Below are 16,493 nucleotides of genomic sequence, written 5' to 3' on the forward strand. Positions count from 1 at the left end.
GTACAATAGTTAATAGATGTCAATAATGTGAGGCCCAAATGGGGATGTACAATTGAAGAATATATATCTGCGTTATTTTCCTCCAAAAGGGAAATAATAATTATAAATACAGAACAGCTACACAAACACTGAATTGTAAATTTTAATTTACATTACAATTAGGTTTCATCTCATCTCCACCCTGAACCCAAATGTGAAGTTTAATCTTTGATTGTAAAGTTGGCCTATGTTGTCATATTGATTTACTATTTTCAAACCTTTTGGTATTTATAACCAAACAACTGAAAAATAAAATAACAATTTTTAAAAGTTTGAAAGTGAATGTATATATTCATATAGTATATTTATACACTTGAAGGGGTGGGGTGGGGGTGGGGGGTTGAATTTAGTTTAGTCGGTTGAGTGCTCGCTTGAAGTGCTTGAGCCACAGGATTGAACCACATCGGTTTATTTTATAAGGAAAAATTTAGCAGATTTCCTCTGATGACCATGTGTCAGAATTATGATGATTAATTACCCAATGTTCTCTAAAATATTTGTTAAAATCATTTTCAAAAGAATAAGTTTAGTCAGTTATATTTGCATTAAAGAAAACCATACAATGCCTTCACTTTTGCATAATGTAACGGGCTAACCCATCAAATCAACTCATGTTTGAAACAAGTCTAAATGTCTAGTAACAATGTTAATTTTAGTCTTGTATTACCCAGTCATATTGTTTAATTAATCCACAAGAATATGTTATCACAGGTGCAGTATGAATAGATTTATAGCTTTTACTACCCAAGTTTGGATTATGTGAATTAAACATAGTTTCATACAGCAGAATATCTCTGGATGCTATAAGCATGCATTTATTTTATAGTACACTTTCATGGGGCTGATAATAACATTGTTAACTTCAATATAAATGGAATACTACACAATAGGAAACCCGTTCATTTCATTTCCTCAGATCAGAAACTGTATTACACATGTTAAGGTTCAGTGTACACCAATATATGGTATAATTATTCTTCTTGACACCTGTCAGTCTCTGGTGAGGTGTCATTTGCTGGCATGTCGCGTGCATCCAAAAGGGAATACTTGGTTTCTGTGATATTTTTGTCTTGATTTCTCCATAGTCCTAAATACCACAACACACTAGCTATGTGTGCGCAGCAACCTACAACCCGAGCACCTACTTTACAGGTACAGTACCATCCTATAACAGGTTTACAGGGAGTGTCCCCATACTCAATCCACAGCATATGTGCAGCACTACTTGTATGACGATACTGGATTTTCACTTTGATTAATGTTGGGCTTTCCTTACACACCATCACAGCATACTCCCCATTGTCATCAACATGTTCTCTGGAGTATGATGAGGCTTGTTTCAGCTGGTATACTCCAATGGTGATATCTCTTAGCAGATCCATGTTCAACTTAGGGAAGTTTTGCAGCTCCACAGTTACATCATCTAGATTTTTAAATAAAGATTTCTTCTTCAGCAAATCGTTATCCTCCCAAGTACTTCTGAAGATGGTTGCCTTCCTCTGCCTTTTCGAGCATGTATCTTGCTATATTTTCTGATTGACTGTCAGATGACACTAGAAGTTTTCTGTATTTGTTACAGATTGCCCCAATAACTTGCAAAAATTCACCAATGCAAGGGATCATTGTATTAGGTACAACTTTATCTAAATATTTAAAATGCTTGAGTCTGCCATTTATACTTTCTACTACCCATCTAACTTTTGTTATCAGTCTGCTTGAGTTAGCTTCAGCAGTGGTGTGTTGTTTTTTGAATGTACACATATGTTCCATCCAGCACTATGACAGCCTGATCGGATGAAGAGGAAAATAATGTTCTAGCAATTGGAGTTGTATGTAATCGACAAAAGTTGTCATGTGTGATGTGTTTAAACCCAATGTTTTCAGGTACAAAGTTTGTCATCATGGCCGACAATGTGGAATGTATTATTCTTTGCACCTGGTGTCTTTTCAAACTAAAGAGAACAGCTAGGATTTTATTGGGAAGACCAGTTTTTAGCTTTGTTAGGAACACACCTAGGCATGTAGGCAATGACCGAACAGCTGTTGCCCGAAGTGGCTGTAGATAACTTGTTAAATCTACAAACTGCTCTTTGGTTAAACCGGTTAAACAGCAGCAGTCATCGTCCGTCATCATTGATGGAATGTTAAAGTTGATGTGACTTTGTTTTTTGATCATATGACGTATATTTTCCAGCAATGAAACAATGTCCGTCCTAGAAAAAATATCACACGGTTTTGTCACAGAAATCATTGACAGTGCTGATTTAGAAAAATAAGTTTTTTCAATATGTTTAAGACAGCATCTGTTTCTAGAGTCGATGAATACACCCTTTTCTATGAAAGCTTGTGTTCTAGCATGGTCAGGAATATTTACCCAGTGGTTTCACTGATTTCCGGTCTTCTTACATACAATGCAGTATTTGTGGCTCCTTGGGGTTGATGGAATTTTGAGCTGTATGGTCTTTGGGCTCAGAAGATTGGCTTGTGGTAATTCTTCATCAACATGCCGTACTGTTGTAGAAGACTGTCGTCGGTACTTGGCATAACAAGCATTGCAGATGATCTCGTTGTTGTCCACTTCTCTTAAGAGGCATTTCCCGAGGTAGTTCTTGAGGCCACTGTTCACAACGTGTCTTGTTGCTGCTTGTTTACACCTCTTCAAACAGAGGCAGCAAATAATCTGCTTTGGCATGTGTTCTGGAAGAGAAAACATTACATAACTACAAGCATTTCAGCAAAGTTAGGATCATGGTTATTCAACATTTATATTTACTTAATTGCTTTAACATTTCAAGCATGTTTGCTGTACATTTAAAAAGAAAACCCCCAATTTAAATTTTAAAAAATTCTATCTATATATTGAAATATATAAATAAAGCAATAATAACAAACAAGGTTATTAAATCCATCTAATTCCTTTTATCATTATTTTTAAATGTTATGACGGAACAAATAATAATGCAAAAAAATTTAAGAATAATTAATTTTGGAGAAGGGAAAGTATAATTAAAAAAACATTACATTAAATTTTTTTTAAATAATAATAATAATTTTAAAAAAATAATTTAAAAAAAAAAAAAATCCGTAGACAAGATTCGACCTCAAAACATACTACACAGGAGTCGAGCACTCTACCATGACACCACAAACCCATATAATAATTTTGCTGAGAAAGTAATATATGAAGTTGTCCTTTCATTTAATAAACGTTTTCGTTTGACATTTGTTTTTAGCAGACGACAACATAGGTTTACAAATAAAAAACACACACCAAAATGGACTTTAATGAATGAAAAAAAAAAAAAAAAATCAGCAAAGGAAGATTGCTTAGGCCATGAAGTCGATGTAACTGTAGCTTACATTGCAAATCCATAACCTGCCCCAATAGGCCTATCTGTCACTGACATTGAAAACCGATTGATAGATCGAAAGACAGTAATTTGCCTATAAACTTGACAATATCGTGCAAAACTAAATTTTAGGAAATGTAGGATCCTCAATAATTTAAAATACTTACCAATTTCTTAAATCTTGGATGAATCACCAAATCTTCCACTTGATGTGTAAAATCATTGTTAATAATTAATGACAGGACCTGAGGACGCATTGACAGGTGCGATCTGGATCGAGCTGAAGATTCACAACATGACGTAGTTACGTCCCTATGTTGTAGAAAATGATACAAAACTGATCAATTTATTTTGTTTTCACTATGAGCGCATTCGTGTTCAATCTTTATTTTTACACAGTAATTATATTATCTTAATATTTTGTTGTGTTTAAAAAATGAACACTGAACACGACTGCGCTGATACATTTCTGACGCTTTGAAATTGGCAAAAACAGATAAAAACATGAATTGAGCCTAAAATCGAACACTTTGACACCAGATTTATAATACTTTCAACACATAACACAGAAAAATATGTGTTACACTAAAACAGTAAAACAGTCCAACACCTACTTTTAAATCCAAATTGTGAATTTTGTTTCCTCAATTTATTGGGGGCCGCAAACACATTGCTATCGTACCTACTCCTTTAATTATCATCTCTTTTAGGCTATGTAGGACAATCCTTGATTACTCATCTGTTTTAGTTGTGTGTGTGTGTATTTCATACTTTAGCTAAATAAATTCAAGGTTGTTGTTTTTTAATGACACCACTAAAGCACATTTATTTGTTAATCATTGGCTGTTTGATGTCAAACAAGATTATTTTGACATTTAGTGTTAGAGTGAAAACCTGCTACATTTTTCCATTAGTATCAAGGGATCTTTTATATGTACCATCCCACATGTATAGGATTACACATACCATGGCCTTTGATATACCAATTGTGGTGCACTGGCTGGAAGTAGTCCAATGGTCCCACTGTCAGTGACTGACGGGACGCCCCTGGGCTACCTCCTTTGATATACCAGTTGTGGTGCACTGGCTGGAAGTAGTCCAATGGTCCCACTGTCAGTGACTGACGGGACGCCCCTGGGCTACCTCCTTTGATATACCAGTTGTGGTGCACTGGCTGGAAGTAGTCCAATGGTCCCACTGTCAGTGACTGACGGGACGCCCCTGGGCTACCTCCTTTGATATACCAGTTGTGGTGCACTGGCTGGAAGTAGTCCAATGGTCCCACTGTCAGTGACTGACGGGACGCCCCTGGGCTACCTCCTTTGATATACCAGTTGTGGTGCACTGGCTGGAAGTAGTCCAATGGTCCCACTGTCAGTGACTGACGGGACGCCCCTGGGCTACCTCCTTTGATATACCAGTTGTGGTGCACTGGCTGGAAGTAGTCCAATGGTCCCACTGTCAGTGACTGACGGGACGCCCCTGGGCTACATCCTTCCCCTCATTTGGGAAAACCTATGCATGTGGTGTAGGATGGAGCCACCTCAGTGGACCGACCGCACATCAGGCGTGTACTTTGGCACATGGCTATGCCCCTTATTTGAGTATTTAATGGCCTTTTGTAGAAACCACAATTACTGATCTGTTTTTCTGTTCATTATATTTCAGTATGATCTGTTGGTGCAGAAATTAGAAGAACGAGAGAAAGAATTGAAAGATGTACAGAAAGGTCAGTAAATAGTGCAGAAAGGTCAGTAAATAGTGCAGGAAGGTTAGTAAATAGTGCAGAAAGGTCAGTAAATAGTGCAGGAAGGTCAGTAAATAGTGCAGGAAGGTCAGTAAATAGTTAGAGGACATTGAGCATCTACTGTGTCCGTGTTACCCATGGAAAAAGGGTTAGTTTCTACTGTATTTGAATGAAAAAATAAACGTAGTTGATTTGCTCGCAGCATAACACTACACCAGTTCTATTAGTTCTCAAGTACAAAACAAAATAATTAAAACCTGGAAACAACTACAGTTTATTTCAGATATCGTTTACAGTGGATAATATCAGGGTTGAAAATTAGCGGTCGCCTGTGGCAAGTAAATTTTTTATAAAGGTAGTCCGTTGGGCGACCATCGATTGAAGGGCCTAGTGAGTATGGTATACTCCTTGCTCACGATATTGCGAGTTCCACGATATCGCGGCATTTACATTTTTGTGGTTTAGCACGCGCAACGCCCCCTGGTGGCACGTTTATTATTAGAAGTGCGATTACAGACAACACATTGTTTTGCCCGTTAACAAATTTGAAGAAATGTAAAAAATTTCGGTAAGTATTCATAGTTTTACTGTTTGGTCATAAAATAACAGAGATAGTGATTTTACTGACACCCCCATGCTTACAAATAGCCCCAGTACTTAACATACACGCATACAATTCTGCTCTGACAGGTATCCGACTGTCGACTGGTTGTTGATAATCAAAACGAGGCTATACACGGTCACAGTGTTACTATATTTAGAACGCCTGACCTCTAATAAAGTATGGAAACATTTAAGGGCCATGACTATATTTATTGGCAATTTAAACAAAACACATAACTTTTAATATGTTCTATTCTTAGTTTCACTAGATAAATATTGATTATATAACTGTTGAATCTTACTAATATGATGAACAATTAAAAAACTGCCCACACTGTCTTGCAGAAGAAGAATAATTATTATTACCGACTTTTCCAATGGAAAATGTAAATATTTGACTACAATTGAAAAATGAAACGTCTTAAGTTAACTTTTCTTCGTTCTTGTGTTGAAGTTTGTTTACTAGACATTACTATAAATGTGTGTACAAAAATAGCCATTTTTGACCCGTGTAACGTTTGCGATTTACCACGATATCGTGGTAACCTCCCTTGAATGGAAGCCAGTGCTATGGTGTACTTCCATCAACTGTTTTAATGTTAGAACTACATTTATTTGTCAACACAGTGGCATGGACATGATGCAAATATAGCAAAAATTGCAACCCAAGTGTATTTACCTTCATATATGTTAGTACATTTCTTTATTTTTTCCAAATAGTTAAGTACCACGATATCGTGGTACCCCAGTATACCAGGGTTTTTTTTTTTTTAAATGCACTGAAACTGAATCGAATGTGACAAAACACACTGCATCTGGCGAACTACAGGTCTTGAAAGCAGAAGACATCGAACATGTTCTATATTTTGACAACGCCAGACTGAGCTTTTGTGGTTTTGGGTTGGGTCTTTCTATAAATAAAGCTCAAAACATATTGCAAATACTGCATGTATTAATCTGGAAGTAGTCAGCATATTGGAATGTAGTGGATATGCCATAATTATCTAGTAGACTTTGAAAAGATTACTGTAAAAAAAATAAGTACACTTTTATGCTTTGTAATATGATCACAGAATACATTGTATTTTGTGTTACATTTAAAAACATTTGTTTGTTTTGGGGTTTTTTCACAGATTTATTTTTCTTTCGATATTTATTTTATTAGTAGTCTACTACTGTAGCATTTACAATATCCAAATTATACACACACATACATACACATACGCATGCTCGCACGCACGCATTATTACATTTTACTGAGGCAGAAAATATAAATTTTGAGGCTATTGTCTGTTTGCGTCAAAAGGGAACCGATGAATTGGTATTTAACTTCTTAATGAATAAAGATAAAAAAAAAACAAAAAAAAACATATTAATTTGTTAAATTTTAAATTCGTACCATCTCAAATAACTTTTTTTTCCTTCTTTCTTTTTGGGGTGGGGGAACGTTCAGTGTATACAATTTTTTTTTTTTTTTACAAATTACCATCAAACTGCATAGGTTAAATCTTCATATGAAAGACAATTGATGGAACATCCAAGGTAATCTGAATGACAGAACCGTAATACATGACCAGGACCGTATCTCACCACAATGAAGAGTCGAATGGGCATTTGGCAAAACAGTGGATGATTCCAGGGAGTTCTAGCTAGTGCCTCGTCTATAGGAGGACAGCCACTCCCGAGAAATCCTTTTCTGGAGATTGCATCAACACAGTTTATTACATCACTCTTACATCGCCCAAAGAGGACTGCCACTCACTAGTTTATGAAAGCACGCAGTTCTACCTTTTAGTCTTTTTGTACTGCACTATCTGTTACATCAGAGACAATGCAAATCAAGCCGCATACCTTGGCTGTTCTAGTATTTCGTCTTCACCCATGCATTAAAAATGTGATTTAATCTGTGTAATTTAATGGTAATTTGTAAAGAAACATTTTTATTTATACTGGATTTCTTTTTCATTTTTTTTAAATTTGAGTTGGTATGGGTTTAAAACTTAACATGTGTTTATATGATTTTAACTTTATTCATTATGAAGTTACATGCCAATTCGTCGGTTTCCTTTTTAAGCAAACGGACTATATATGGTGAGTACATGGGTGTTAATCAACAAAACATTCTAGTTTTGATTTTGGCTGTGCAGTTAAATTTCAATGTGATAATTGGAGGGCTAGTTGAATTTGAGAAGGGCCGGTAAGATTTTTCTTCAACTGGCCCTGCTGGTGACCATTGTTTTTATGTTAATTTTCAACCCTGTAATATCTCAGTTGGGTACATTTCCAGAAGTATGGAGTGCAGAACTTGTAGGTGTTGATGTAAATGAAATCGGTAATCAGACCATTGTGTCAGAAGTTCGATGAGTTTCTATTTAACATTAAAATGTTCGTGAAAATTGTACAATGGTGAACAAATTACAACAAAATCAAAGGTGAACAATTGTTAGAGAAAACCAAAATGATAAACTTTTGAGTGTCATTTTGTCATCGTCATGCTGAGCGATGTTTATATGTGAAAGCATGAAGAACTGTATGTGATAATAACACACCTTAGAGTGAAATAAGTGATATATTTACTGGTAACTGGTAACACTTAATTGTATGTGTGTCTGTCTGTTGGTGTCTGTCTGTATTGATGAATGAATATCTAATTATTGTATGTATGTCAGGTTTCACTATTACATACACATACAGGGTTCACGCGAGTAGGCGAAGTGAGTCAAAACTTCACTTTGACAAATTTGACTTCGCCGTGCCAGTCACAGTAAGGCGAAATCTGTGTCACCGTTTAAAAATAATGACCACTTGCATGGTACACAATCACGGATGAGTGACGAAGAACATGAGGAATACCTATTCTTAGGTAATAATTAGTGTTAAGTGTCTGAGAGTTTAAAGCGACACTCAAGACTGGTGCTGGAAAATCATGCGACAGGCTCACAGATAGGTGGTCTAGCTCAGACAACACCTGTGTCTAGCAATAAAAGTACTGACTGTTGACAAGTATAACTTTAATGATCTTATCAGGCATGTGTGGTGGAAAAGTGGAAATTGTACATGGGTGTGGATCTAGACTACGGCAAGCAAAATGTTTAGGGAGGTTGGGTCATGCTCCACCGGAAAAAGATATTCGTTTGGAACAGCAGACCGTAACATGCTTAACTACAAATGTTGTTTCACACACACTTTCTCATAATGAATATATTCAACATACAAAGAAAGATATCAAAATTATAAAATAATGCAGGAAAACCTGTCCCAGCGGCGACCGTAAATTCTATAAATATTTATTTTAAACAACAGCGACAAGGTGTAATAAGTAAGCAATCTTCACACCTTTACGGATACTATTAGTATTACCCATTCAGTCCAACATATCCACTGTGCATCAGTTAAGAAATAGTGACTGTGGAATACATCTAATTGCCTCTGGGTAATTTAAGCTTGAAATTGGTAGATTAATCTACTAGGACAATACTCTGCATAGAGTACGGTAGTAATTAAATGAAAAGAGAAGACAAACTTGCAAGAGAATGAATTCCAAACGGTTAAATAAGTGCTTTTCAGTTACACTTAATTATTTCTGAAGAAGGCGACAGGTGGAAAGGTGATTTTTAAAAGTCTCTTGAAAACACATCCATCGATTAGCAAGTATAGACGGTGAAATTTTTAAATAATTGTAGACTTTAAAAGCTGCACCTGTTTTCAGAGGTCACTTGTCTCAAGCAGTCGCTTTTGAATATTCTTTTGCGTGGCCGCTTAAGACATGTTAGATGGTATTGGGTTAATATCTCCTTTTTGCATATTTTTTTTTTTAGATTAAAAACTCAAGTCTCCTTCCTGTTATAGAAAAGTGACTCTGCTCTATGATTTTGACCTCGCGTGAGGCCAGACATATATTAATGCAATGGCACCAAATCACCCGCAACTTGCCACGATACGTTCTGAACTATCCAGTCATCCTTGGATGATGGATAGATGAAGATGGTTGGATGGAGATTGTGGAATTGGATAGTTGGATGGAGATGGATAGAGTTGGATGGATGGATGGAGATAGCTGGCTGCTGGATGGATGAATGGAGATGGATGGAGATGGATGGATAGATGGATGGAGATGGCAGAATTGATTGGCAGAGATGGCTAGATGGATGGATGGATATGGCTGATTGGATAGATGAATGGATGGAGATGGTTGGATGGATGGAGATGGATGGATGGAGATGGATAGATGGAGATTGATAGATGGAGATAGATGGAAAGGGATGGATGGATATATGGATGGAGATGGAGATGTGGATGGTGATGGATGGAAGGAGATGAATGGAGATGGATGGAGATAGATGTAAGGGGATGGATGGAGATGGATGGATTTATGGATGGAGATGGATGAATGGATATGTGGATGGAGATGGATGGATGGATGGAGATGGATGGATATATGGATGGAGATGGATGGATGGATATGTGGATGGAGATGGATGGATGGATGGATGGATGGAGATGGATGAATATATGGATGGAGATGGATGGATGGATATGTGGATGGAGATGGATGGATATGTGAATGGAAATGGATGGATGTCTATATGGATGCAGATGGATGGATGGATATATGGATGGAGATGGATGGATGGATATGTGGATAGAGATGGAGATGGCTGGATATATGGATGGATGGATATATGTGGATGGAGATGAATGGAGATGGATGGATGGATATATGGATGGATGGGATGGGATGGATGGATAGATGGATGGAAATGAATAGATGGATGGAATTGAATAGATGGATGGATGGAGATGGCTGGCTGGTTGAATGGATGGATAGATGGATGGATGGAGATAGATGGATATATGGATAGATGGATGGATGGGATGGATGGATAGATGGATGGAAATGGATAGATGGATATGGATAGATGGATGGATGGATATGGATAGATAGATGGATGGATGGAGATGGATAGATGGATGGATGGATATGGATAGATGGATGGATGGATGGAGATGGATGGATGAAGATGGCTGACTGGATAGACAGACAGATATATGTAAGACAGACTGAACACCAAGAAAACACTCATCCCATTTGTAATAGTAAAGAATGCTGTTATTGTAAGCCTGGTATTTGACTATCCTCTGTGGAAAGATAATTTTCTGCTAAATAAACAGAGCATATGTGACTGCAACAAAATTATTTTTCTGTATTCTAAGCTGTGTCAACACAACAGTCAATGGACCCTGATATTTAGATATTCCTGCCTATTTAGGTCTCTGGTAATTAAACATTAATATATTGTAAATCATAAAATCATGAAAACTAATATATTAATGCAAAAACATGTGAGCAATGTACTGACACAATAATTACATGACACATTATATTTTAAAAGAATAAAATGCAAAACAAGACAATAAAGCAAAAGCCAACATTTCTTGTGTTCATCTGTTAGAATCAATGGGCGGTACGTAGCCCAGTGGTAAAGCATCCGCTTGATGCGCAGTCATCCTAGGATCGATCCCCGTCGGTGGACCCATTGGGCTATTTCTCGTTCCAGCCAGTGCTCCACAACTGGTGTAACAAAGGCCTGTCTGTGGGATGTTGCACATAAAAGATCCCTTGCTGCTAATCGAAAAGAGTAGCCCATGAAGTGGCGACAGCGGGTTTCCTCTCTCAATATCTGTGTGGTCCTTAACCTTATGTCTGACACCATATAACCATAAATAAAATGTGTTGAGTGCATCGTTAAATAAAGCATTTCTTTCTTTCTTTCTGTTAGAATCAAAGTACTATTTTATGACAACAGAAAGTAATCATGTCACTAACAAGAACAAACAAGTCCATGAGTCCACTAAGCAGATTTACTATTTTAGCTTCACACCTTGACCTTACTATGAAGTCCACTAAGCAGATTTACTATTTTAGCTTCACACCTTGACCTTACTATGAAGTCCACTAAACAGATTTACTATTTTAGCTTCACACCTTGACCTTACTATGAAGTCCACTAAGCAGATTTACTATTTTAACTTCACACCTTGACCTTACTATGAGGTCCACTAAACATATATACTATTTTAACTTCACACCTTGACCTTACTATGAGGTCCACTAAACAGATTTACTACTTTAGCTTCACACCTTGACCTTACTATTAAGTCCACTAAGCAGATTTACTATTTTAGCTTCACACCGTGACCTTACTATGAGGTCCACTAAACAGATTTACTATTTTAACTTTACACCTTGACCTTACTATGAAGTCCACTAAACAGATTTACTATTTTAACTTCACACCTTGACCTTACTATGAGGTCCACTGAGCAGATTTACTATTTTAACTTCAAACCTTGACCTTACTATGAAGTCCACTGAGCAGATTTACTATTTTAACTTCATACCTTGACCTTACTATGAAGTCCGCTAAGCAGATTTACTGTTATTATGTGTTAATTTCACACCTTGACCTTACTGTGAAGTCCACTAAACAGATTTACTATTTTAACTTCACACCTTGACCTTACTGTGAAGTCCACTAAACAGATTTACTATTTTAACTTCACACCTTGACCTTACTGTGAAGTCCACTAAACAGATTTACTATTTTAACTTCACAACTTGACCTTACTATGAAGTCCACTAAGCAGATTTACTATTTTAACTTCACACTTTGACCTTACTATGAAGTCCGCTAAGCAGATTTACTATTTTAACTTCACATCTTGACCTTTCAGTGGTGCTCAGGTGGAGGATTATTTTGTTTAATTGCTGTAACATAAAACTAATTTTAGAAATTAATTTATTAAAAACAACTCAACATTTTTCTTGTTTACAGTGTGATTTTTTTAGTGTGATTTTTTTTACCACATGCATCAATTAAAATATGCATGGTAGTGTGTATCTGTCCCAACACAGTGATATCAAGACGCTGGGTAGGGCTTAGCCCAGTGGTAAAGATTACACACCACCATTAATTACACCATGCATGTCAGAGCACCATCCGTGTTGTAGCTATACAAGTGGCACTATACCACTTACACAGTTGTTATCAGTACTACATAATAACAAGTAACTTCAAACCAATGTGTTATTTAAATACTGCAGAGGTCAGCCTACTTGTAATCATCAAAGAAAGATTTTGAGGCATATCAGAGTTTTTGTAGTACATGTATTTTTTTAAAATAAGGAACTATTTCCTAAACCAGACTATATTAATTAAGCTGCTACAACAAGTAACAACTTGACAAGTGGTGGCTTAAAGCACTGGCTTGATGTGTGGATACTGAAATTAAATTATCAGTCACACAGTTTTCAGATGGCTGCTGTTTGTGATTTTGTACATAGAATCCACTTTGGCACAACATCAACTTTACATTTATGTATGACTACATTTCATGTACATAAGTGTCAATGGAAATAAAATCTACATGTTGGTTATAAATTACTTGAATAACGTGAAACTGTAATGATCGTGGATAAACTTCCATGTGCATGACAGTTTTATTAATCATGGTATCAAACTCTTCGTGTGGCAAACAGTGTTTATAATGCACTTAACAGGTTTGTTTATGCTTCATTCATATCACATATAAGCCTATATACTGTCCACATTATCCTCAAATCAAATACAATGAAAGGCTGGCACACAAAATCAAACAACTGTATTGTAACAAAACATGTCTGTGCACTGACTTCCTAATAACTTAAAGGGACATTCCTGAGTTTGCTGCATTGTAAGATATTTTCGACTAATAAAATATTTCTACGATTAAACTTACATATTAAATATATTTTCTTGTTTAGAATATCAGTGTCGGTATATTTAATGTGTTTCTGGTCGTCTTAATATTTGTAAGTATCCCAAACTGGATTTTGTCTTCAAATAATTTCATACGTACGAAAAAAAATTATTTTAGGAAATAAAATGAAATTTAACCTAATACAAATATTAGAACGATCAGAAACACGTTTAATATACAGCCACTAATATTTTATGCAGGAAAAATATATTTGATATGTAATTACAATTGTTAAAACGTCTCTGTTAATTGATAACATGTTTAAAAGTGCAGCAAACTCAGGAATGTCCCTTTAATATATAGCTTTGTATAAAATGTTTGCCTGATGCATCATAAGATCAATTCCTCTCAGTCAACAGACTCAGGTATTTTATCATTCAAACCTTGGCCAACCATCCATCTGTACACACATTCATTCATCCGTTTATTCATCCACCCACCATCCATCCATCCATGTATTCATCCACCCACTATCCATCCATCTGTCCATCCATGTATTCATGCATTCATCCATCCATGCATCTATCCATCCATCCATCCATGTATTCATGTATTCATCCATCCATGCATCTATCCATCCATCCATCCATCTGTCCATTCATGTATTCATGCATTCATCCATCCATGCATCTATCCATCCATCCATCCATTCATCTGTCCATCCATTCATCCATCCATGCATCTGTCCATCCATCCATGCATCTATCCATCCATGCATCCATCCATCCATCCATCTGTCCATCCATGTATTCATCCATCCATGCATCTATCCATCCATCCATCCATCTGTCCATCCATGTATTCATGCATTCATCCATCCATGCATCTATCCATCCATTCATTCATCCATCCATGCATCTATCCATCCATCCATCCATCCATCTGTCTATCCATGTATTCATCCATCCATGTATCCACCCACCATCCATCCATCTGTCCATCCATGTATTCATGTATTCATCCATCCATCCATCCATCCATCCATCCATGTATCCATGGAACTTTTGCCTGACTCGAGTCATCAGAGGAAACCTGCTACATTTTTTCTATGCAGCAAGGGATCTTTTATATGCACTTTGCCACAAACATAACACAGCCTTTGTCCAGTTGTTGTGATATATAATATAATACTTAACATTAATAACCATGCAATTAACAAATAACATGACACTTTTGTTGCTGTTTTTAATAATTTCATGTGATTGTTAGTGACATGTTGGTGATAGGACAAAGACAATTAATAATGACACACATTTATAATTGTTAATAACCAGTTGGTGATTGATGCATTGGTGGTTATCTCTTTGCAGTGTTGGAGCCAGCCTACGTGGAGTATGAATGTATCAAGGAGAAATACCAGGAAGCTGTCGAGTGTCAGAAGGAAGCGGAGTCATACGCGTCAAATGTAAATACCAGTCTGTTTGTACAGTGAAACACGTCTATACCAGACCCTGAATAAACCGGAATCTTATCAAAACTGGCCAAGTTTCATGGTCCTAAACCGGCCTTGGTGGTGTCGTAGTTAAGCCATCGGGTATAAGGCTGGTAGGTACTGGGTTCACAGCCCAGTACCGGCTCCTACCCAGAGCAAGTTTTAACGACTCAATGGGTAGGTGTAAGACCACTATACCCTCTTCTCTTTAACTAACCACTAACAGCTAACAACTAACCCACTGTCCTGGACAGACAGCCCAGATAGCTGAGGTGTGTGCTCAGGACAGCGTGTTTGAACCTTAAGTGGATATAAGCATGGAAATAAGTTAAAATGTAATGAAAAATGTTCCTGGATTTTCTAAATTCTAAAACGTGACACTCTAAACACCGGATCGTGTCTAACTCAGATAAATATTAGGTCCCCAGGGTGATCCGGTTTAAACAGGTTTCACTGTAGTACCTTTGTGGCCAAAAAAGAGTGTTGTTTGTTGAGTTGTTAATCTTTATTGTGCTAATAACTACCGATATGAAAATGTCTGGTCCAGAAACACAAATAACTAAAGTAGGTTTAGCACTTGATATTTCTTGCAGTTCAATGTCATTGCAATTTCACTGTCATCTCCTCTTAATTTTATCATTTGACACAATATTTTTGATGGCAACAGAAGGAAGAGGGGGCTAAATTAATATAATATACAATCAATATATATACCAAAGAGTCATCATTAATTTAATATTGGCAATTCAGTGGGTGTGGTTAATGTTTTGCATGCTTCCATCAGAGAACTGTTCAAGCATGTCTGTCGTGGGCACAACCTCTAACTTCGCCAGAAAGCTCTGTTCAATACAGGTGGTAATTCAGTGTTGTAGTTCCTCCCTTATAAAGACCAATCATTATGTACCAAACAGTCATCATATTTTAATACTGGTAATTCAGTGACAAATTTCAGGGTTTCTGCCAGAGGGTAAAACAGGTATAGTGCCTTACCAATATTTATTTGCAGAGTTTATTTTTCTAAGTTGACCATTTGACAAAATTTATGACTCTTACCATTACTGTATGATTTTCTGAACCCTAACCCGAAACCTAACCCATTTTCTTTCTAGGGGAGGCTCCCCATACCCCCTATCGACACACGCATTGTAAATATTCAATTTCATAGCGTCATACCCAAAAATGTCTTTCTGGCAGAAATACTGAGTATTATGGTAAAGACCAAATTCCAGCTAAAGGCTGTACAAGTAATAGCACAGTTTTGCTGTATATGTTTTTCACTTATTTATTAGTGTTTTTATCATTTAAATTTACTCTTCATGGCAATACATGGAATTATCTGATAAAGCTTGATAAGGAATAAGTATAAAATATTTTCTTGGTTGTATGTTATGGACTAGTAATCTTGTTTGCATCCTTTCACCAAAGGTGAGACGTAGCCCAGTGGTAAAGCGCTCGCTTGATGAGCGGTCAGTTTGAGAACGATCCTCGTCAGTGGGCCCATTGGGCTATTTCTCGCTCCAGC

At 36.7% G+C, this 16,493-nt stretch overlaps 1 protein-coding gene across 1 annotated transcript in view; it reads left to right on the forward strand.

The window, feature by feature from the left end:
- LOC121383233 (shootin-1-like) overlaps nt 1-16,493 on the forward strand; it is a 67,182-nt gene that overhangs the window by 14,290 nt on the left and 36,399 nt on the right. The window contains exons 3-4 of the mRNA XM_041513125.1: nt 5,058-5,118; nt 14,850-14,944. Of these exons, the coding sequence (XP_041369059.1) occupies nt 5,058-5,118; nt 14,850-14,944 (156 nt within the window). The remainder of the gene's footprint in view (nt 1-5,057; nt 5,119-14,849; nt 14,945-16,493) is intronic.

The sequence above is a fragment of the Gigantopelta aegis genome, chromosome 10, assembly GCF_016097555.1.
Source record: "Gigantopelta aegis isolate Gae_Host chromosome 10, Gae_host_genome, whole genome shotgun sequence".
Taxonomy (NCBI): Eukaryota; Metazoa; Mollusca; class Gastropoda; order Neomphalida; family Peltospiridae; genus Gigantopelta; species Gigantopelta aegis.